The sequence below is a fragment of the Agelaius phoeniceus genome, chromosome 3 (assembly GCF_051311805.1).
Source record: "Agelaius phoeniceus isolate bAgePho1 chromosome 3, bAgePho1.hap1, whole genome shotgun sequence".
Lineage (NCBI taxonomy): Eukaryota > Metazoa > Chordata > Aves > Passeriformes > Icteridae > Agelaius > Agelaius phoeniceus.
In genome coordinates, this window is record NC_135267.1 from 92,012,264 (window position 1) to 92,035,100 (window position 22,837).

At 36.7% G+C, this 22,837-nt stretch overlaps 1 protein-coding gene across 4 annotated transcripts in view; it reads right to left on the bottom strand.

The window, feature by feature from the left end:
* The window catches only part of MTA3 (metastasis associated 1 family member 3), a 224,387-nt gene that overhangs the window by 185,556 nt on the left and 15,994 nt on the right, over positions 1–22,837 (bottom strand). For all 4 annotated transcript variants that reach the window (XM_077175847.1, XM_077175846.1, XM_054629255.2 and 1 more), the window contains exons 4-6: positions 15,438–15,564; positions 2,352–2,415; positions 1,210–1,327 (exon numbers count right to left, since the gene is read on the bottom strand). In XM_077175847.1, the coding sequence (XP_077031962.1) occupies positions 1,210–1,327; positions 2,352–2,415; positions 15,438–15,564 (309 nt within the window). The remainder of the gene's footprint in view (positions 1–1,209; positions 1,328–2,351; positions 2,416–15,437; positions 15,565–22,837) is intronic.

Sequence of the window (22,837 nt, forward strand, 5' to 3'; positions counted from 1 at the left end):
GAGCATGTGAACATCTACAGGACTGGTTTTCTCCCTATGGCAGGTACATTTTACAGCAAGAATAGCAGTGGATCATAATCGATTCATAAACCTGTTCTGAAACAAGTCTGCACATTTTATAAACAAACCCAAAGTCACTTCCTATAGTCTATTTCTGGTTATTAAATGAAAAGTCAGAATAATAATGCAGGTGATCTATTAAATAGCATTCATTGTAAAATAATCTGCCACTTGCCAGAAATCAAATTATTCTTGTTTCACACATTTATTTAATAAGGTCTGTAGAAATTAGAAATAATAGGGGGTTTTGTTCAAGTAAAAGTATAGCACCAAAAAAAAGTAGATCATGATGAATAGAAAATACAACATTTAAGGTTACAAGTACATCTATTTGGGGCATTCAGAACTCCTTGGACTTACTGCAAGTGATGCTCTTCTCACATAATCCTTTCTTTTTAAAGAAATACCATGACTCTTGAAAACAGTATCTGAATCTAGACACTTCCAAAGAAACATTTTTCTTTTTTAATTTAATTAGCAAACATGGTTGTAAACATAACAAGACATAGTGACTCATGCTTCTTAAATATGATCCAAATCATAAATAATTATTTTACTTGAAATTTTATTTAAAATAATAGTTCTATGTAGCAAAAGAGGCATAGGTAGTTGTGCTAGGTTATAAATAAATAAATAAAATAAAATTTAAAAAACATCAGTGAATTTAAAGCTATGCCAAGGCTAAAAAGAGTTGTTTCAATCCTGCTACAAGAGACAAGATGCTTGAAAAAAGGCAATATTTTGAAATAAGAAGACACAAAGACCTGAATTCTCTATGCATTGTCTGCTTTAAAAGGGAAAGAAGAAATATCTTTTCCACTTGTTTTACTACAGTGTCAATATTTTATAGATGGGTTGGTCCTTAACATCTTTTCTCAATGCAGCCTATATTAAATAACTAACCAGAGCATATAATCAAATAAACAAATATAAAATGCCTATGCACAGACTGGAAATGAACATATTTTCAACAGCTATTCAAGTATCCTTTCTTTTTCCATAATATCTACTGGTGTTCATAAATTTTCTCAGACCTACCATCTCACTTTGTCTGCCTCTATGTATTAGCTTAGTTCAGAAAGTCAGCATGAGCAATAAGGCAATATGACGACTTTTATTTTTTTCACTACTCAGAGATCAAGTATTTACCTTCCACAAGCATGTCTGGCACATCTGCTTGATATCTAGGCCCCACTCTGATTTCTCCCTTGTCTGCTAAAAGTGTTTTCAATGATGGATCATACACCAGTGAATAAAAAAAGGTATCCTAAAAAAAAAAGAGACATGTTTGCAACAGCACAATAATTTTTAAAATTAGGTTTGCAAATTTGTAACACCTTCCATTTGGAAATTTGCATACTTTACAGAACACAGATTTGGTACATAAATCTTTATTCTGTATAATACAGATGCTTGATGAATGCTTTTAAAAGGATAATTAAGACTTCTCTCATTGTTAGGACTTACTTCAGAACAGAGCAATAGTGAAAAGATCCGTACACAAAAATATATCAATTGATTTGAAGAGAATTGATGTTAGATGCTTACTGAATTTAACAAGTGTGCACTCATAAGTATCTCAACCATACTGACTTCCCATTATAAATTAATCTCAAAATAAATAAAACACTCTTTGTAAACCCTTCTCAGGCACTAAAACGGCATTGGCAAATGTGGTATAGTCACATAAGTATAGGCCAAGTCCTGCTTTTAAACATATTTTTACTGATTATCAGTGGTTTGGTGTAGAAATTTAAAAATAAAGACATGCTAATTTCATTTAGAAAATATTGCCTTCCTGATGTTATATTAAGACACTCCAAAAAAAATGTTTCTTTTAAAGGTATTTTGCAATCTTTCAAATTCTTGGGGAATTTTCTTCCTCTCTGGTAAAGCTAAGCATCCTCAGTATCTTCCAGAGGGCGATGAGGAGATACTTTCCATACGATAAAAGGAAATAATAAGGAGGAAAAAAAAGCACCATGTGAATTCCTCCTTCAGTATCTGCTACAGGAAAACACCTCTATATTTTCAACTGTAAGATGCCATATTAATTACTTCAAATTAATAATTTTCTAAATACGAACAGATTCGTAATAAACCTATCATTTAAGTGTGTCAATTAAGTTGTTTATCAAATAATATTGTTTAAATCAGTGTTGTGAACAACATAATTTTTTTAACCTATCATCCAAGATGTGATTTTCAAAGTATTGTTTGACCATTTGTTAAAAATAGAGAGAGAAAAATAAACTTATCCTAATATTTACTTGAACAGAAATCACAATTACCTCTTTCTCCAGGTATGACAGCACAGATTCTGTCTCATTCAGAAGTGCAACGCTGCATTTTCCCCTACACAAACATAAGCAAGAATAGTTACTTTGTAAAAAGTTCAAATTTCAAGTAGAGTTACTTAAAAGAGAACAATCTAGATAGATTTTAAACTTCCACACTAAAAATATAAAAACATTAAAATATATAAAAAATAATATTGCCATAATTTAATAATACTAACATTAATATAAAAGCAACAAAACAAATGGCTGTACTGAACCAAGCATTCAAATACATTGGAAATCCATCAAACTGGGAAATAATTTCAGTAATGAAAGGCAAAAGAAGAGAAGAGGTACAATGGCAAACAATAAATGCACACACAATTAACCAAAAGGCCTGGATTATAGAAACATCACTTCCAAGTAATTTATGCCCAGTAAGTTCAGCGTATAATTTGAAAAACAATAATTCAAACTGGAAAGAATATAAGGCTTTACTTTAAGGCTGTAAAAACAAAGCACTTTTCTCTTTTGAATGGAAGCATTTTAAATAATGAATCATGGAATTCTATTAGTTTCTTCTATGCCCACATTAAAGTGATGATGCCCACATTTCTGTGCAGGCTCTTGTTGCCCAGTAGTGGTACAGGCGTGCCCACTGTAACATAAGCAGTCAATGCAATGGTGGGGGATTGGACCCCACCACCCTCCTCCCTTCTCATCCCATCTCCCCACAGCATTGTCTTGCCTCAAATTTCTCTGTCTCCAACTTCTCTGCAAGTAACCTGCAGAATTATTTTCAACAAATGGTATTTTAAAGAAGCCCTCATGGATGTGGATGAAAAATGTTAAGTGTGCTGAATCACCCTGCTAGCAACTCACATTTTTATGTTATAATTTACAACTGAACTATCATTTTATATATACACGTATGCGTGTGTGTATGTATTTATATATATATATATGTATATGAAGATATATTTATTACCCCTGACACACAGCACCTTGTATTTCACGCACCAAAGTTTTACTCAGTTTAGTTGGTATTTGCCAGGAGGCTCATGTGGCCTTATACATCAGCTACAGGAAATAAGCCCAGAACACCCACCTCCCATCTATCCTCATAGAACAGACCAGAACACAGAGAAAGAGTACTTGTTTGCAGAGACCTTCTTGATTTTAAGGTAACACCAAAATGGGTGTTGTAAAAACCCCTCATTAAGCTCAACCAGAGGCATGAGAAGCCAATTGCTAATGGCTGATCATTAAGTAAACATACCCAGCTAATGTCTTATTCATTGCCACTGCACTGGGAAAGGGGAGTAAGCCACACATTACTGTCCTGAATTTCTCTTCATTGTCATACCTGTCTGGAGAACCACACCACCCAAGAAAAATGGGAAGAAGGGGAAGTCTGACCACAATACACAACAGCTGAGGAAAACCCTCCTGCAGAAGAGAAGCAGGAAACCTTCCAGACACCCGATCATGTCTTTCTTTGAAGGTTTAAGCTTTTGGCCTTGATAATTCTAGAGCATTCACTTCTAAAAATTAATTGTGTTGTAGCATGAAGTCAGTTTTCCAACTTTATTTTAATATTTTATTGGGTTTTTTTAGTGTAAAGGACTAACCAGGTGTTCACCTTTCCAGTCTGGTTCTATTCCATATAGCTCCAGTGTGCCCCCTCTCTCCACTACAGCCTGCCCCTATTTATCTCCAATTACCACAGAGGCATTCATTGCTTCACTGCCATCATGACTGCAAAAGTATTTTATTGACCAACCTCATCTTTGATTGCTGGTCCGCTAAAAAATTCATTTTATTTCATTAAGATCCAAGATTAGTCCCTGCAGCATGTCTTCTAAGTGAGTGAGTTGCTATTTGATGCTAAACTTCTTCATACAGCACTTTAACCATCTAATGGCTGGAGTCACATAGAGGTAACATTTTGAATGCATATATGACCTCTTGCATGGACTTGTGTCTCAATGTAGACAGCACTAGAACTACAGTAGACACTAAAATAAAAAAACAACAACAGAACTCACGTTTGAAAACAGATAAATTACAGAAGTCTTTCTACTTTTAATTCTCTGTATTTCAGTTTCCCATTACTGTAATCTAGAAACCTGCAATACCTAAGTGATTTAGAATCTTGACCAAATTCATAAAAGCCTACTGTTTATATAACTCCCCCTCTCCTCTCCCATCAGAGGAAAAGCTTCTCTGTACAGTTGCAAGAGCTCTGCTGGACTGAACTGAGCATCTAGTTCATTGCAGCATGAACACTGGGCACTCCTCAATCATGGATGCTAAGGTAAGAACTTAAGTGAATATTGATTTGTAGTAATATGCACCTTAATATTCTCCACTGCACTTTTCACCCATTCTTCAATACTAATAATCAAACACCCTGGAGAAAAAGTTAATGTCATTTAAACCACATTACAAGACAACCTGGGAGTTAGTTTTTTAAGGGATGTATCTGAGAACCCATAATTTCTCTGGATTTAAAAATATTTTCCTCCTTACAGTGTTCTGGAGCTTTATTCCTTAATGCTTTTAAATTAAGATAATTGAGAAAGATAGAGCTATATCAAATAAAAAGAATCATTATAACAGCACACAGTCTGACTCTTCCAAACTAGACAAAGAAAGGGGGAGCCAGCTACCTACAAAAATAAATGAAAGAGAATGTATGCTGCATTTAGCAGATTATAAAATCTGTTACAAACCAAAATAAAATTATACTCTCTTCTTTCAGAAATCCTACCGTCTTTATGTTTTAAGCATTATTTAGATTACTGGCATACAATGTCACGCATTCATTGTTCTGTTGGAGTCTTCCGCCTGAAATGCATCATTAAACTGAACTCAGGTAAAAATTACAAAGAATTGCCCAATTAAAAAAAAAAAAGCAACCATAAACAAATAAAGAGTTGTCTACTACTTTTCCACATATGAAACCTTCCTCCTCTTATGTAACTCTGATTCCCTGATTTAAGCTGTATTCCTCCAACAAGTAGCATTCTTGACTTAACTGGCATCATCAAGGTGAATTACTAGTTCACAGCATCAGAAGGTCTCAATTTTCTCTTTCTCAAAGATGACATGACTGATTTTGACATTTTTCTCAAATTAAAAATATTCAGAAAATTGGTTTTTACTTCCTACAGAATTAGGCAAAATTTATCTTGTAGGAGTGTTGAGGGGAAGTTTAAACAACCTCAGCAATGCACAAATAACAGTAACCAAAAAAGTAAGTTAGCTTTTATGTCTTCATTAAAACTTGATTTTGATGAGATTAAGTTGTGCCTTCAGAGTCCTTTCTGCTCTTAGATTTACTTCATATCTAAACTGATCACAAATAAAGGGTTGTTCCATTGAGCTGACAAGAACGCCAACAAAATTTATTATATAATTAAATCAGCCAGCAACAAAAAAGTAATTTAGAGGTCTTGCAGTAAAAGGAGACAATAAAACCCACCTATAAATATATGCTCATGGTATTGCCAGCTTCTATCATATAAACCACTTAGGATTCAATTTCTTCTTCTGTCCTAGTAACCAGAGCCACAACTCATAACTCTCTTCTTTAAAGCATTAATCATGTGAAAGCTCTTTTCACATGCTACACCTTCCTTCACTCTCATTTGTTAGAAGCTTTTGTCTGCTTATAATTTTTTTTTCTGTATCTTCCAGGTGACTTCACCAGTGAGTGGACAATTTCTGATCATTTACACCCCTCAGCTAAGGGATGCCTGACATGCTATTTTTCCACACCGACAGCCTACTTCCATACCTCAGGGAAGCCCTTCTGTTACAATACAGAAATGAGACTCACACTCTCTCCAGGAAAAACAAATAAAAAACAAAAAAATTTTAGTTCTAAAGTGCCTTAATGATTTTGTAGGAAAGGATTTTTTCAACAGCCCTAGCAGAAACCCAGAACCATAAAGTCCCAAAACTAAAACTCGAACCATTGCCAGCCAAAACCTCAAAGCACAGAGACACTGATGAGGATTATAAGGAAATGGCAAGAAATAACAGTTATTATGGTAGATAGAAGTCTCATTTAGGGGAACATAAAGAATTTGCTCCCGCTCCCCCCAGCCCTTGTTTTATGGAACTACTTTTCCTGGGATGGGTGGAAGCTGTTTACTGTTCAACAAAGAAAAAGAAAATTAAATTCTAAGAAATAAGTGACAGCTTTGTGAGACACTCATAGGTCAGACTGTCTTGGACAAGTCAATATGGAGCTCATGAAAATCAACACTCTATGTGAGATGTCAGCTACCAGACCAGCCCTGAAGGACAGATTTCACAGAGAGTAAGCTGAGGTAAGACCTAAGAGATCTTGAAAACTAAAGATAAAAACATGCCATGTTTCAGTGAGACACAATAGAGGAATGAAAACCACGTAGGAACTTACTTCAGACAAGAATGTGACAACAATCAGTATTTAGATGAGAGAAGGACAAGACTGACCTTACTAATCTGGTACAATGAAGGCAAAAGATGATGATAACCAGCTCAAGAGCTTAAGTAGCAAGAAAAATAGTTGTACTAGGTTTATTATACCAGACAATGTTATCAAAAGATTTCAATAAAGTCTGGTTAAACAACCTAGACCAAAACACCAAATTGCCCAGAATATAGAATGAAATGCCTTCTTGTTTGCACTGTCTAGGCAATCGTTTTTAAAGAGGTTTTTTCTTAGAGTAACCAAAAATATAGATTAAAATATTTATGAAAATTTAAAAAAGCTGATGCAAACGCTTATATTTTAAACTATCAAACTTATTCAAAATCAACGACTGCCTCATCATTTCAGCCCAAACTTATATACCAGTGGAAGCCTCTACAATTCCAGTTCTGCTATTCTTGCAGGCTATTCTTCATGTTTTCACCAGATGAGTAAGACAGCCCATGAGATACAAACTTTTTAATATATAGATTTCTTGGAAGAGGAAGCATGGAAAAAAAAATTACGGAAAGAAATTACAAGAAATAAAATACCTGCTGCATTTTAACTAGCATGAATGATAAAACGGGAAAAGGCACCTTCATGGGTTCAGTACCACACCAACAAAATCTCCTATTGGAATGTAGATGTAGCCTGGGTGACAATGATGCAGTGCAAGAACTCTCAGAACTCACTGCTCTGGGTTTCCACCAAGTCAATGAAACTTGATATGCGTTGCTAATTCAGATACAAGCTGAAGAAAGAAAAACACATGTGCAGGCACAACCCCAGAGACTTAGAAATAACAATTATCAATTGCCCTCCTGAAAACAACAGAATTATATTGGATAATTTTGTACAGATATATACAAATTGTATCTTGATGATCTGCATCAAGAAGTGTTACTGTCTCAGTAGACATTTGGAACACAGAAGCATGAGTCACTAGCTAGACAGTCTGAGAATAAAATAACAGGAAAGAATATTAGGAAATATTATGCTGGTGAGAAACATCTGATTTGATTTTAACATATGCTGTTACTTCAATGGCAATCAGAGATTAAACTCCAGTGAAGGTACATAATGAAGAGGGATAGAAAGGAGCAGGTGCAGGAATAGAAGTCCAGAGTAATCTTTCCTATATCCAGCATAAAGGGAGAAAAGGGGGAGAAAAGATACAGGTACTGAGTAAAGCAGGAGAGAGCTACCTGAAATAACAGCACTTTTTTTCCCTGAACTGTCTTAAATGAGAAAGTGTTCTGCAGATTTCCAATCAAACACCCACTTTGAGCCAAGTCTTGATCCCTTACAAGCAGCCTACACTGCAACGATGATCACCAAACCACAGAGTGGGAACTGCAGAGTCCAAAGAGCTTCTACTAATTATATGGAATTGATTCCCCAGTCACAACAAGACAGTACTAAGAGTACTTGTGTATTTTGCTTTGAAGCACAATTTAAGGGGCACAGAATGTGCTGACAGACACATACCAATGTCTTTATAGCAAATTTCAAGTTCCCAAGACTGCAAAGGGATTAACTGGGGAGAAAGCTATTGCATAACACTAAAAATACAAACTAAAAATCATCATAGTGATTTAAACTTGCAATAGTTTACTGCAATCTGACTTTTAAAATACTCAATCACTATCTAGAATTGACAAAAAAATCTGCATTGAATTGATTTATAATTAATTGGCTCAAGTCTGTCCCTGTCCATTTACAGAGCCATCTCAAACATGAGGAAGAAAACCCAAACAAAAATTTGATAGGCGACTACTACTGGGATCTGTGCCTCTGACAAAGTAATACCAATCTTCTAAAGAATACAAGATTGTGTATCTGTGGCCAAAAGATAAATCAATAAATTTGGTATTATCTGATTAACACACACTTGATCAAATAAAATCAAAAAAGGAATGGACAGCAAACTAATCTATGCCCATCTAAATGAACTAGCAAATGCCTGGCATCCAAACGTGTGCATAGATCATATGGATGGATGGCTGGCCCAGAATTTTGATACTGCATGTGGCTTTTAGTCAAAAACTTCAGAGTTTTAATTTTAATTTGAGCTGGAGCGCTAATTTTGTGCACTCCAAATTGGTAAGATTTACAGACAGTCTCCTGAAGCAATCGTGCCCAACTGGCATGGATTTAAAAGTTTTAATTAAAAGCTAAATATTTTCTCAACGTGGCCACAGTTAAACTACATAATTTGATATCTCAAACAAGCATAACTGTAGATGTACTTTCTGTAAACTGGAAACTGCATTGTTGCAAACTCAAGTAATTGATATTTTCTCTCTAGGGACTAATTCATGCTAAAAAGTAAAAGAATTGTTGCCTTTTAGCACAGCAGCAGTGATGCACATGAACTGAACAAAACCACAGGAAGCTGGTTTGGAACGATTTTCCATACATTGATTAAACCATTTAGGTTGGAGAACACCTTTAAGATCATAACATCCATTACAAGCTGCCCAGCTCAGAAGCAACACACATCACTTCAAGCAACTGAAAGTGAAAGTTTTGCACCTTATGAAAGGCTCCTACTTTGTAATTATGTCACTACAGAGAAATATGTACTAATTTTCAGATATTTATGTGACAGTTTTCCACTGATAAATACACCTTTTCTTACTCTGTTTCTAGTACTGGCTGTTGACCACATATGGGAACAGGATTCTGCCCTGAACTGAATTTCCATTTTAAGTCAGGTAAGAATAATTTGAATTCTACTGGAAAAGGAAAAAAGAAGAAAATAGTTAGACATGCTCCAAAAATCCCTTTGCTCCAAATAAACTCATTCCAGATGGGAAAAATACCTTGCTTAATCATCTAAATGATTAGGTAAGCACGTGCCTATGCAAAACAAATTCACTCCTTATCCAGTCTGATTTATGCCAGAAAATAATCAGGCTTATAAGGATCATAGTAAGCTTTTAAAAAGTAGCTAGAACTTGTATATATATTCACACACCTTGCATGTAGAAGCTTCTAGTTTGCCAGGAATTCCAAAACTAGAAATCCCAAGGTAATACCACTACATTCTAAAGTGCTCTGCCTTGAGAAGTAACACTATAAAATGACCTGCCATATCTGTCTTGAGCTTCAGAGCATTTGCTGTGTTTTGAATGAAGGAATCTGACATTCAGGAAAAAAAAGGATTTCTCTACACCTTAGTTGTATCATACAACTTTCTTTTTTGCTGTTCTTTCTTCTGCATGATCTCATCAGGACTCACTAATATTGATGCTTCAAACAACTGAGTCATTTATAACACATCTAAAGAGCACCAAAAGGTTACAGTTAGTAAGCACGATATATTCATATAAACTGCATGTTCTTAAGCTACTTTTTCTTCCACGTCTACAAAGTGGTACCAATCAAAGTTTCTTTAGTCTACCCAAGAGCAAGGGTACCATTAAAAACAAAAAAACCCCCACCAAAATAACAAAAAACCACCATCACCAAATAAACAATTAAAAATTAACAAAACACCAAACTGAAAAAAAATTAATGCTGTGTTCTGAATTCCAATAATGTTCAGAATAACGTCAAAAGCGGGAAACCAAGATCCTTATAGACTGGTACTTTAGAAGTTTAAGTATACCTTTTTGTACATTTACATGTAAAAATATCCAGACAGTACAAATTGCTTAATAAAAATTAAGAACTCTTCTCATGATCTGACTGTTTGGATGCTCTTTAATATCAAATATGCACAGGCACATTCTTCCCAGTCATATTAATCAGCTTTTAATAAAACTATCTTATGCAATCACAATTTTTAAAAGGCTCATGAAAACCTTTCAGTGCTGGAACAGAAGTAATAAACCATGCCATTACCATCTAATATAGTTTTGAGGGTTCTTTTCTTGGTTTTGCCTTTTGTTTGTCAGTTTTTAAAATAAATGATATGTGTAACAATATATCAGAATCAATGCTCAGAAAGTTTTTCTTCCATAGGTGCATACAAAACTTGAATTTGCTGTTCATGTCAAACAACAAATAGAATCCTCTACAAATCATAATAAACACTTAGTTTATCCAACTGCAGATTGAATAAACACTCCTCATTAAAGATTAGGGTGTAAATTTACTGAAGTTGTTTGAACAAACCCCATCATGACAAACATCTATATAATGTACAGATATCCTACATATGTAAATTAAAATGCAAGAAAAATAATATTATTTTCTTTTTTTTTTTCCCTGAAGGGGGTGAAGTTTTTATTGCTGTATAAAGCAACCCAAAAGATTCCCACCTGCTTTTATTATGACATCTGAGAATGCCTGGCTTATTTATACTTTCCAAACACTTAAAATATAATCATCATCATCTTACATAAAAACTCCCCAATCCCAAGACTGGAACACCAAATAAGCAAACAAGATATAAGCAAAGATATTGAAATGGTAAGATGAACCTTGATGTATAAATAAATTCTTCTACACCATTCCTAAAAATATTTAACTTTAGAGCAATTACAAATTAACTTAGACACCAATGCATTTTTTACAACAATCTAAACATCTTTAATACCTATTAACACTTGAGAGTTTAAGAATGAAAAATAAATTTAAAGCGCAAAGCTCATAACCCAATGCATCTCCAACAAGATAACCATCTGCAGATTTTTATACAAGAACCCACTTTTAACACATGCTAAGTTTTATGGTGAATTTTGCAACACTGGCAGATAATTTCAACTTTCGGACACCTTTCACCATTCTTTGCCCCATAACTTTTCATGCCTTTCCAAAATGCTGTATTTGGTAATGCTCAAACCTCTGAGAGCCCAAGTAGCCAGCACTGGCTGACCTCAGGCCCTCTCTGGGATGCTCACAGGAGCCACCTGCACTGAGCCTGGGTGCACTCCCTGCGTGACATTATTAATGAAGGAGAGTGGCACAGAGTCTGGCAGGCAGGACAGCTGGGACAAGGACACTGGGATTACAGAGCCTGGCAAAACTGCATCTGCAGCATGCAGGGATTAGGAAGGAAGGAGATAATCCACTGGAGGGGTGTTCCTGCCTGCACACATTCAAGCAGACAGAGGAGGCAATAATTTCACTTGTAACTTGACAAGTAGGCAGGAAGGTAACAAGCCTTGTCTTTGACCCCCAGACTGAAACGTGAGCTTGTTCCGTGCCACACACCATGACTCCAGAGCCAGCTAGGTAATTCCACCTTCTAAACACATTCCACTGCAAGAGCTCTGTCCACAATGAACCATTGCCATACTTAATTACTACACTACCCACTTCTAATTATTTTCTAAATCTGGCTCTCCAGGGGTTTTTTTATGCCAAAACTTTTGCTGCTCCCTGAAATGGCATAGTGACAAGTAATTTAAAGGGGAGACAAAATGAAGTCTAAAATAATTCCAGCATTTCTAACAAAGCAAATTACATATCAAAACAGGTACATATAATGTATATGTAACAAAACAAAAATATCAGAATGAGGGATGAAACACTATTTCACTAATATACAAGCAAACTGATTACAACAGAATTATTCAAAACCCAGAGTTGCAGATCAAAAAGCTCCAGAATTAGGCATGCACATCAAAGAAATCTAACCCTATAAATTACTGCAAGGTAGTTACTCTGGAGCTTCAACTATGAAGTAACAGCAAGAGGTATATAAATGAGATATCACTGTATTTGGAATTGTAAACTACAACAAAAGCAACCTTAGTGACAGTAGTAGTAATTTCCTCTACCATTCAGCTTGAAAAACATAAAAAGGGTAAACTTAAGAAAAGAAGAAAGACAAAACAAAATTGTTTTATAAAACATAAATATATATAATGTTATATATAAATATAAATAAGGTTTTGTAAAACCTTTTCTATAAAAACTAAATAAAAACATACTAGGTAAAATTCTTTTATTCCTTTAATTTCAACAAAAACGCAGTTAGTCTCAGATACTTTTCTTGGTTGAAGATGTCAGGAAAAGGTCAAGATCTGTAGCTGTCAAAAACCTCCTCCATTCTCTTAAAATCAACTTGAATTTTCTCCTCTTTCTTCCAGAGGGGTTGAGTTTTTGTGCTCTTACTCCAGAGAGAACTGATTTCCAACCTCCTATCTCCGCTCTATACCATTGTACCATTTACTCCTGTGAATCCAATTTTTCCTAAGGGCTAAAACTCTAAGTGCTTAGAGCAAAGGCCAACATCATGGAGCTACCCTGGCTCTGATTGCACAAATATCCCCTAGCTTTCTATATGGAGGCAACTGACTTGGTAGACCAGTGACAGCAGAGAATGTCATTGAACCTGACTTCAGCAAGGCCTGCAGTGCCCCAGTGTCCTTCAAGCAGATTGGAAACATAGACTAGACAAGTAGACAATAAGCTTGGAAAAAACCACCAGACTGGAAAGGCTGTGGTGAGTGATACAAAGTCCAGCAGGCACTGGTTACTGGGGGTATCCCCCAGTTGCTGACCCTGAGAAAAAAAACACACTTTCAACATGTCTGCAGCTGATATTAAATTAGATTTGTTCACTCTTAAGGTATGACAACTAAAGGGGAAATTCTGCTGCTTTGTTCAATTAGCTAATGAAAAGATAGTTATCTAAGATGGCACCAAGCTCCCTTCAGAGAAATAGTGATAGGACACAAGGTAGTAGACAAAGTTGCGCTAAGTGAAATGCAAAACAGGGTGACTTTTTTTTTCCCCTGTCATCTAACAGACATCAAACATGAAAACAGACACCCAGAGAAGCTGTGATATCTGCATCCTTGAGTATTCTGGAGTACTGATGGAAGAAAGCTAGAGGAACATCACCTCCCCAATATTTCTATCCTCTTTAGAGAGCCAGCTAATTATTAAAAGTTAAGAAAACTACTGAGAATCACAGAATATGAACACAAGTAAGTTAAAGACCTAAGTAAGGAATACCAGGAATACCTTATAGTGTATTTGCCTTGTTTCTTTTTAAAACAGAGTTTTTAAACATTGAAACATCAAGCTTGTTCCAGAATTTGTCTGCTAAAGGTCTTAGTAACACGTGACAGCACAGTCCTACAACATTCATCTGTTCTGAAAAGTAGATGCAAGTCATCACTCTGCTTTTGCCTGCTGTGCTGTGTGGCATGTACGATGAATTCACGTGTTTTTCTGCCTTCTTTGTGAACTATGTACTGGAGAACCTCTATTGTATTTGCTCCCTGAATTGTGAGGTGAGAAGACATTTACAATACTTCTTCTATGTAATCTTCCCTCTGCAAGGAGAATACCTTATTTCAATATCTAAATGTCAAAGTAAGTAAAAGAACCTGCACAGGATTATTATCCTCATGCTATAGTTGGAGCAGCAGAAAATTGACAGTTAAATGACTTTCTCAAAGTCAGAAGAAGGAGCTGAATAAAGCACAAGAAATTAATACAAAAATTTCCAACTTCCAGTTTTTATGTTGTCAGCAAGAGAGATAAGCAACCTCTCATCTCTGTGGTGTCCAGTGACAGGACCCAAAGGAATGGCCTGAATTGTGTCAAGAGAGGTTTAGGTTGTATATTAGAAAAAGGGTTTTACACAGAGGGTGGCTGGGCACTGGAACAGGTTCCCCAGGGCAGTGCTCACAGCACCAGCCTGACAGACTTCAAGAAGCATTTGGACAATGCTCTCAGGCACATGGTGGGATTCTTGGAAATGGTGCTGTGCAGGGCCAGGAGCTGGACTCAGCGATGTTTGTGGGTCCATTTCAACACAGAATATTCCATGATTTTGTGATTTGCCAATAAGAGAGAAAATAAAGATACACATACAATGTGCTTCTCCTGTTGGACAATATGTACCTCTTTTTTGGCAACTTCTAGACACTTATGGTCTGAAATAGCTTGGGGCAGCTAGATGTAATAAGAACATGAAAACTCCGTAAGAATGCAATGTAAGAATGCATTTTTTTTCACACTAAATAGACTCTCCCTGTCACTGTGCTATTTCTTTTCCATTTGTAGGTTCATCATCCCCTCATTCCAACACAAAAAAAAGTTTTCCTGCCTGCTAAATAGAAGATGATGTGAGCACCTACATCATTTACAGAAACAAGTTGACAAACACTTTTTCAGCTTTAGCAAGCCTCTTCCTACATTAGCATTAAAGGCAATTTAAAACAATACTTGAAATGCTTCTGCAACATTTAGCCAAACTCAGTCATGACTTCTTCACATTTAGTGAAGTTGGGGTAATTTTAATTTTACATGCATGCAGCCCTAAACTGCAGATCTGACCAATGAGTCACTGCCTCTGTTCCAAACCCATCTGCTGTTTTCCAGGCCAGACAAAAAGGTCAAGCTTCCTTGGGCCAGCAGAAGAACTAAAAAAATTAGCTTTCCCAAAGCAGTAACACACTGACTTTCCGCTGAAGTATCAACTGATGCTATCAATTGGCAAGCTAGAGCTCTGAGATTATTGTCCCTTCTAAGGCTCAAACATCAAGCAACAGAAGGAAAAAACCAAAGGTGCTTCCAAAACAGTTCATGGGATAACCTGGCCCAACTCAGCTAAGATCAGTGACACCTTTTTGCAAGGCTGTAGCAGCCCAGCAGATGGGCTACGGGCAGGCAATCCACCCAGCAGAACACACACATAAATGGTATTTACTACTTCTTACCTGATATGCGTTGCTGGTAGGGACTCATACTGGCGAGAAAGGAAAAGCTCTCTGTGCTTCAACTGATGTTTCTGTTTATCAGTCAAATCAACCTCAATTGTAGTTTCAGACTCTTCTTCAACTTCTTCTGCAGAGAAGCAGAGCGTAGGTCGAAATTAACTGTGTTGCATAACATCATTGCAGCCATTTCATTTGACATCCCCCCACCCCTTAGCAACCTCCTTTAGTATTTCAAAGAAAAGATGAGTTTAACAAGACTACAGTTTATGTAACTTGACAGAATGTTAAGTATTTTGAATTATACACTTCTACTTCAACCCTTTAAAAAATCATGCTCCTTTCCTCTGTACTACGCATTGATGTCTTTCACACTGTTTAAGAACAATCCTGTCAACATTACTCATTCTTTTTTCATCTTCTTTCCTATGTTTTTTTCTCTTGCTTGCTGACCAGTTTTGGGTTTGACTTTCTCTTGACAATATTACTAGCACTAAAACTTTTACAGAAGTCCTGGAGAAAAGCACACTTTCTATTCACTAAACATAATTGAAATCCAAGACTGCAAAATCAATCTAAGAAAACTGAAAAAGTCTAATGTCTTCCACTATGTTAACCTTCTTCCATACAGACAACAAATGGAGTGAATTTGCATATTTAAATAAGATTTAAAGTTGTTTCTATTTTAAGCAAGACAGGAAGAAATAAAAGCAGACACTAGAAAGAGTCACATATAGAATTGAAGGGCAATGCTCCCAGTGCTTGCTAACATGTCACACAATGGCAGGCTCTCCAAAAGAGCTACCCTGGGATCTTGATGGCTAAAATCTGCCTTCCTAGTGGATTTTTGGGACATGTGGAACTTGAATCTGTACTTCCTCCGCCTTCCCAAAAAGGGCAAAAAGTCTCTCTGAATAATGGATGCAAAAATACAGACCCTTTAAAAACTTCTTTAAGATTTGGCAACTTTCTACCTGATAAATTATCCATCATCTGCAAAGCCAAGTGTAGTTTACAAAATGTTCCTCGGAAACTCAACAACAGAACCTCAGCATGAGATAGTATTTCATGTAACTACCTACACCAGAGGACCTCACCCTCTCTACTAATAATAACCATTTTTACAACCAACCTACAAAGACTATTTCAAATTGAAGCCTGCCTGCATCCTCATAGCAACCACAGTTTTCTCCAAATGCAACACTACTACTTTTTTTAATCATGCCTGTGTGTAGTTCATTCCACTTCTAATAGTTCTTTTCACAAAAGTCATATAACAACATACCCTAGTATAACAAACTTCTTCAAACCCAATTCCACTTTAAGTCTATGTTGCTGTAGACACCCCCATCCCCTTCCCTGTTTTGGCATGTTTTGTGGAGAAAGACAAGAATTTCATCCATCTCATTTGACAACCCACAGCCTCACCAGGCATATGTACAGGTCCAAGTCAAACTATAACTCAATTCAGAATTATTTGGGCATCTATAATACTGACAATAAATATATCTTAAAAGAAAACTATGCCAAGGTGAAGCATTTTTTAATTAGGCAAATAGTTAATTAAAAATAGAAACTCATGTTAAAAGGTTTATGGTTTTGCTGGTTTTGGCAGGGACAGGGTAATTTTCTTCAGAGTGGCTGGTATAGGTCTGTGTTTAGATTTGTTTTGGATTTGTTGATAACACAGGGACGTTTTCGTTAGTGTTGAGCAGAGTTTACCCAGAGCCGAGGCCATTTCTGCTCCTCACCCCATCAACAAGGAGGCTGGGGAGGCACAAGGAGGTGGGAGGGGACACAGCCAGGACAGCTGATCCCAACTGACCTAGAGGATACCACATGGCATCACAATCAGCATATAAAACTGGGGACAGAAGAGGGAAGAGGGGACATTTGGAGTGGTGATGTTTTGCCTTCCCAAGTCACTGTTGTCCCCAGCTGTCCTGGGGATGGATGAACACCTGCCTACCCATGGGAAGCACTGAATTAATTCCTTGCTTTGCTTTGTTTGTTAATTCCAATTCTTATCCCACCTGGGGTAGTGAGCCAACCACTGTGTGGTGTTTTGCTGCTAGTTGGGGTTATACTACACCAATGTTTCCAACAATTAATTTCTACAACTGTTTATTACAGTAAGCACCATTACAAGCTACATTTTGATTGTCAGGTTCAAGCATTACTATTTCTTCCAGTTACCTTGGGTTTGGGGCTTTTTTCCTAAGTAATTTAGAAATCCAAACACAAATTTGGTCAACATATCAAAAACACCTGACTGCAGATAAGGCTCAAAACACAGGACAACATGGGCCATTTTAAAGTTGCTGCAGGAAGCCAGAGATAGAATTCCAGAGTTTAAAATGGCTTAAGACACCTATGCTCATCTCAATATCTTCCTCAAGTAAGAATTTAAATTTAAAAAATTAAGCAGAAAACCCACCACCTTCAAGCAAATTTATTTCACTCATCTTATATAAGCCATGAAAATGTTGATCCAATAGCCTGAAACGGAAACCAAATATCTTAGACCCATCTCTTAAAACACTCCAAACCTAAATATGAAACAACATAAATTCTTCTGTTGTATTTCTAGAAATAAAACAGATGTTTTACACAGGATGATCTGACAAGCTAGGTAATAAGTAGAACAAACCATGACCAGAAACAGAACAGTTCCATCCGCTCAACACAATTTACCATAAGGAAAATGTTACCATTTCCTGCTTCAGCATTAAAATATAAAACCAATGTTCACAGTAGGATTTAGTAAAACAAGTAATAATTTGTCCCTGCAATTATACAAACCTGTCCAGGAAAGGAAACTGGATAGCATAAAGAAGAGAGGAAGCTATGTTTGCGTGATAGCAACACAAAGAATTCTGCAATTATCAAGCCTTAATACCCATTAGAAGGAAAGTGGTAACAACCTTGCAGAACTTTTAGAGATCTCTTCACATCTTTGACTTGATTTACAGCACATGTGAATTTCATTTGCTACCCAAGGAGAGAGTATTTCTATCAAAAGGAGTGAAACAGAAGGTACCTACAGGAAATCATAAAGTATCACCATGCTAAGCACATTTCAGCACTCTGGAAGGGAAGAAAAGCAATAGCTCAGAGTGAGCAAATATTTTTATGCAGCAATATGGTGATGACATACACAGACCTCATTGTTCCATGATTAGAGAGACAAAAAAAAAATCAATTTAAAATTGCTCAGCTAAATATAATTTTGAATCATAGGTATGACTCCAAAGATTAATATTTCATACAATCACATTTTGGAAATTACACACTTCCCTTTAGGCCTTGGGCAAAATTTAAGATAATGCTGTTTTGTGGCACTTCTTCCAGTTTACAAGAAATATTTCATTATTTAAAGGAAAAAAATCTTAGTGAGGAAAAGCAGGCATCTCCAGTGAGCTTTTAAAACTTGTGGTCTATTATATGTGGGCTTTCTAATCATCAGTGGTAAATAATTACTGCAATCCTGAAAATCAGAGGGATCTGGTGGTGATACTTTCAGGGACAGTACTGCAACTTTCCCATCTGATATAAATGAGACTGAGCTGACTCACTTAAGCAACGGATACCAGAAAGAAACTGTAACCCTCACTCATTTTACATATGCATCGCCACTTTTAAACAGCATGAACGCTCTTTTTTCCCTCTTCCATTTAATTTGTAGGATTTACTGTTAGAAAATTGCAGTGTTAGAGAGCCTTAGAAGAAAAGAAATCGGTCCATGCCTGTTGTCATCTTATTGCAAGGTTTCTCCTTATTGCAAAAGTTTCATACCTGCTTGGTGTTTCTCATGGGCAACTCCTCAGAGCACTGACCCTTTCTTCTTCACAAAGCAGCCACCCCACTCTTTTATAGACCTCCTCCTTTCATTGGTCACAGCTGTGGCCTGTTGAAGTCAGGCCTGCTCCTAATCTTTGGTAATTGGCCCAGCTGCAACTCCTTAGGGGTAAGATTACTTTCTACAATATCTTTATTTTCTTATATTCTATCCCCCTACACATGCCACCTAAACTTTTTGTATACAGTATCTCTGTTTATAATTATGTGATGAGTCAAGCTTGCAATGAGGAAGAATTGTTTGTTTCTGCAACTAAAATGAAAATAAACTGGGGGCAATTCTTTAGAAATACAACGCTCCCATTTAATAAAAATTTTATTTATTTTTTTAAAGTCCTGAAAGACATTTAAAATGCAGCTCCAAAAACTGTATAGTTAACCATCAGCTAGCAAAGCAAGGTCAATTCCTTGGACATACTACTCTCCCTTAACTAAATCAAAATAATCCCCCATGTGCTCTCCTTGTGTACTGCAAGAGTAAGGGAGATTAGTTTAAACATTGAAGACTATCTTCAGGGAGAAGTAAATCTTCAGTATTTAAAGAAAGGAGGAAGTTATCCCTCTATTGCCACCAAAATGTCGATAGCACTCTTTCCAGCTAGAGTTGGAATCTGGAAATTCTACCAAAAATCATGGAAACAGAGAAATTCAGGCTGGAAGAGGCCTCAGGAGGTCCCTTGAAAAAACTATACTTCAAAATAGGCTCAGCTGTGAGGTCAGTCCCTGGTACTCAGTAATTGAAAATCTCTGAAGACAAAAGACCACATAAGCTCTCCATCCCCCAGTAATGGAGAAAGGCTTCTACATGTATTTAATTAAACTGAATCACTCCCGTTTCAATTTAGTCACTGCCAGGAGTTCAACTCCATCTCCTGGTCTATAACCCCCATAGGCACTGGGAGTCCACCTCTTCTCCAAATAGAGAAAGGTCAATTCCAGATGACTCTCCTAGAAGGGCAAGTGCTCATCATGATGGTTTTTGCTGAATGCATTCCAGTTCATCAGCAACTTTCCTTTTATCAGGAACCTAAAACTGGATGCCATAGAATTCGATATAATGCAATGGGTGCTGAATAATCAGGGAGGATAATCTCTTGCCTTGATCTACTGGCTATGTGCCTGGTGATACAGCCCAGGATACTCTTGGCCAACTCCCTTCCTTGTCAGGGAGTTGTCTGCGGGCAGCCTCAGGGCCTTTCCTGCAGAGCTGCTCCCCCAAGCCCCCCTGCTCTCAGCTTATGTTCCTGCCAGGAGCTCTTCCCTCCTAGGTGCATTTGTCCCTACTGAACATCATCATGTTCTTGACAAAGCACTCCTCCTGCTCTCTAGGAATCCCTGCATACCAGCCCTCCCCTCAAGCCATCACCTGGGCACCCCCTCCATGCTTGTGTCACCTGCTAAGATGATAAGAGTGCAGCACATTGCCTGCTCCAGTCACTGCTAAAGAAGGTCCCTATGGAGATTCCCATGAGACTCCACACACAGTGCGGACACTTCACCACCACCCTCTGACTCACACCATGCAATCAGTTTTTTATTCACCTAGTTGTGCCTTAATCCAGGTCAATTGCAATTGCTTGGCCTGCTACAAAGAAAGAAAAATAAAGAGAAAGAGAAAAAAGCACAAATAGGAGACTGAGATGACATAACGGGAAAACACAAGACTCCTTTCAGCAGCAGCACAGACCAATGCTGGATGAAAACAGCAGAGTACCCAAAGCTACAGTGCATTAACTTCCTACCTTAATTGCTTGAAACCATACCTCAGCTTAGCTGTATCCAGCTTATGCAAGCATTCAAATCACCACCAACAACATTTGTGGAGTTACAGCCATTTCACTGTTTGTTGAAATACTTTTAAAGTTGTATTAGATCAGAATTTCATGTTCAAAGAAAATCTCACTTTAAGAAAATTTTCCAAATTTCTTCCTTTCCTGTATACCTTTTTCTTCGACACTCAACCTAAAAAATATGTACATTGCAGGTATAAACAACATGTTTTCAAACCTACAGATAAGAAGCTGGGAATGCTGAAGAGCAGCAAGTTTACCACACACATCAAAGGAAAGGTGTCTGAGCATAAGTCTCTTTAAGCTTAGATGGTTGTAGCAATAACTTCAAATGCACATTTGGTAGTTAGATGCTACAGCAGTAACAATTATAAATATAGATTTTGGGGGAGAGAGAGTAAATCTAATTACTGCCAAATTTCATACAAAAGAAAAACAGTAAGTCTAACCATCTGAACAGCTTTATTCAGACTGTGAATGAAGAGCTCTCTCTTAGGTTAGCAGTTGGCCAATTTGCTCATCTGCATGAGGCTTCTTGCCACGTTTCATTGTACTAACTTAGTTGTGATATTTAATCCCCTAAAGCTGTAGTAAGACCGTTTAATCAACTTTGTGAGCTAGACTATGCATGGTTACACTTTCAATTTGAGGGAGGAAGCGTTTCCCAAAGCTGAATTAATTAGCTTTACATATACCACGTCTGTTGCAATGTTCAGATGACTTAGAATGTCTAACATCAATTTGATATTTGCTGTTACTTTCAGATAGGATAAGAAATCCAAAGAACAGTTTGTATGTATTACAAGTCATGTAAATAGCATATTGCTATCTAAAGCATGAATCTGAGCAATTTTGCAGGTAGGAAAAAAAGAAGTGATCACTTGTGTTTACAGGGAACATGTCTATTTTTAATTCCTGCTGGATAGTATGGATATACATGTGGCCTCTAAGGGATTATCCAGTTTTCCTACACAATTATCCAGGTGATCTTCCCACACTACCTCATCATTATTTTTCTAAATAAGGTCACAAAACAGAGAAATAACTACTGTGTAGCCATTAAGAACTAATATGCCACACCTACTGTCAAATAATAAAAATTATTTCCAATAGAATGCAAAATGGTTGTTTGGATACTTCCAAGTAGCACATCATGATAATAATGATTTCCAGGACAGCAGTCAGTCATAAGTAATTAGACAACCATATCACATTTATCACAGGTCTGTAGAGAAAATATTTTATGGAAACCATCACACCTTTCATTAACAGAAAAGTTCACCTTCCCAAACTTGATGGGTGGGGGTTATTTGATAGCTGGTTATGGAGATTTTTGAGAGCTAGGAGCTTGTGGGTGGAAAGTAAGGAAGGATTACCTCCATAAGTACTATGAATCATGATGTGCTACATTAATAAATAGATCCTAATAAATTAAATATAACATGAATAAATGCAAAAGCAAGCACAATAGTTCTTTAACCATTTTTCAGCACTGCAAGCTAGTTTGTAACAACACTAGGGAACAGAAGGTCCTACAGAAGCATGAGATCAATAACAACACTGGCAGTAGTGAAAAAGCTGGTTTACGTATCATAAACTTCAACTAGATTTTTCCCCTTTTACCTGATTTCTGTATCACCTATTCAAATGCAAATTCTCTCAAATGAGAAAAATATCCTGTTACAGGGCTCAGGTTGTGTTTGGTCATGTGTACATCTGTATCAACTACAGCAAGCTGCTGCAGGATCTGAGAAG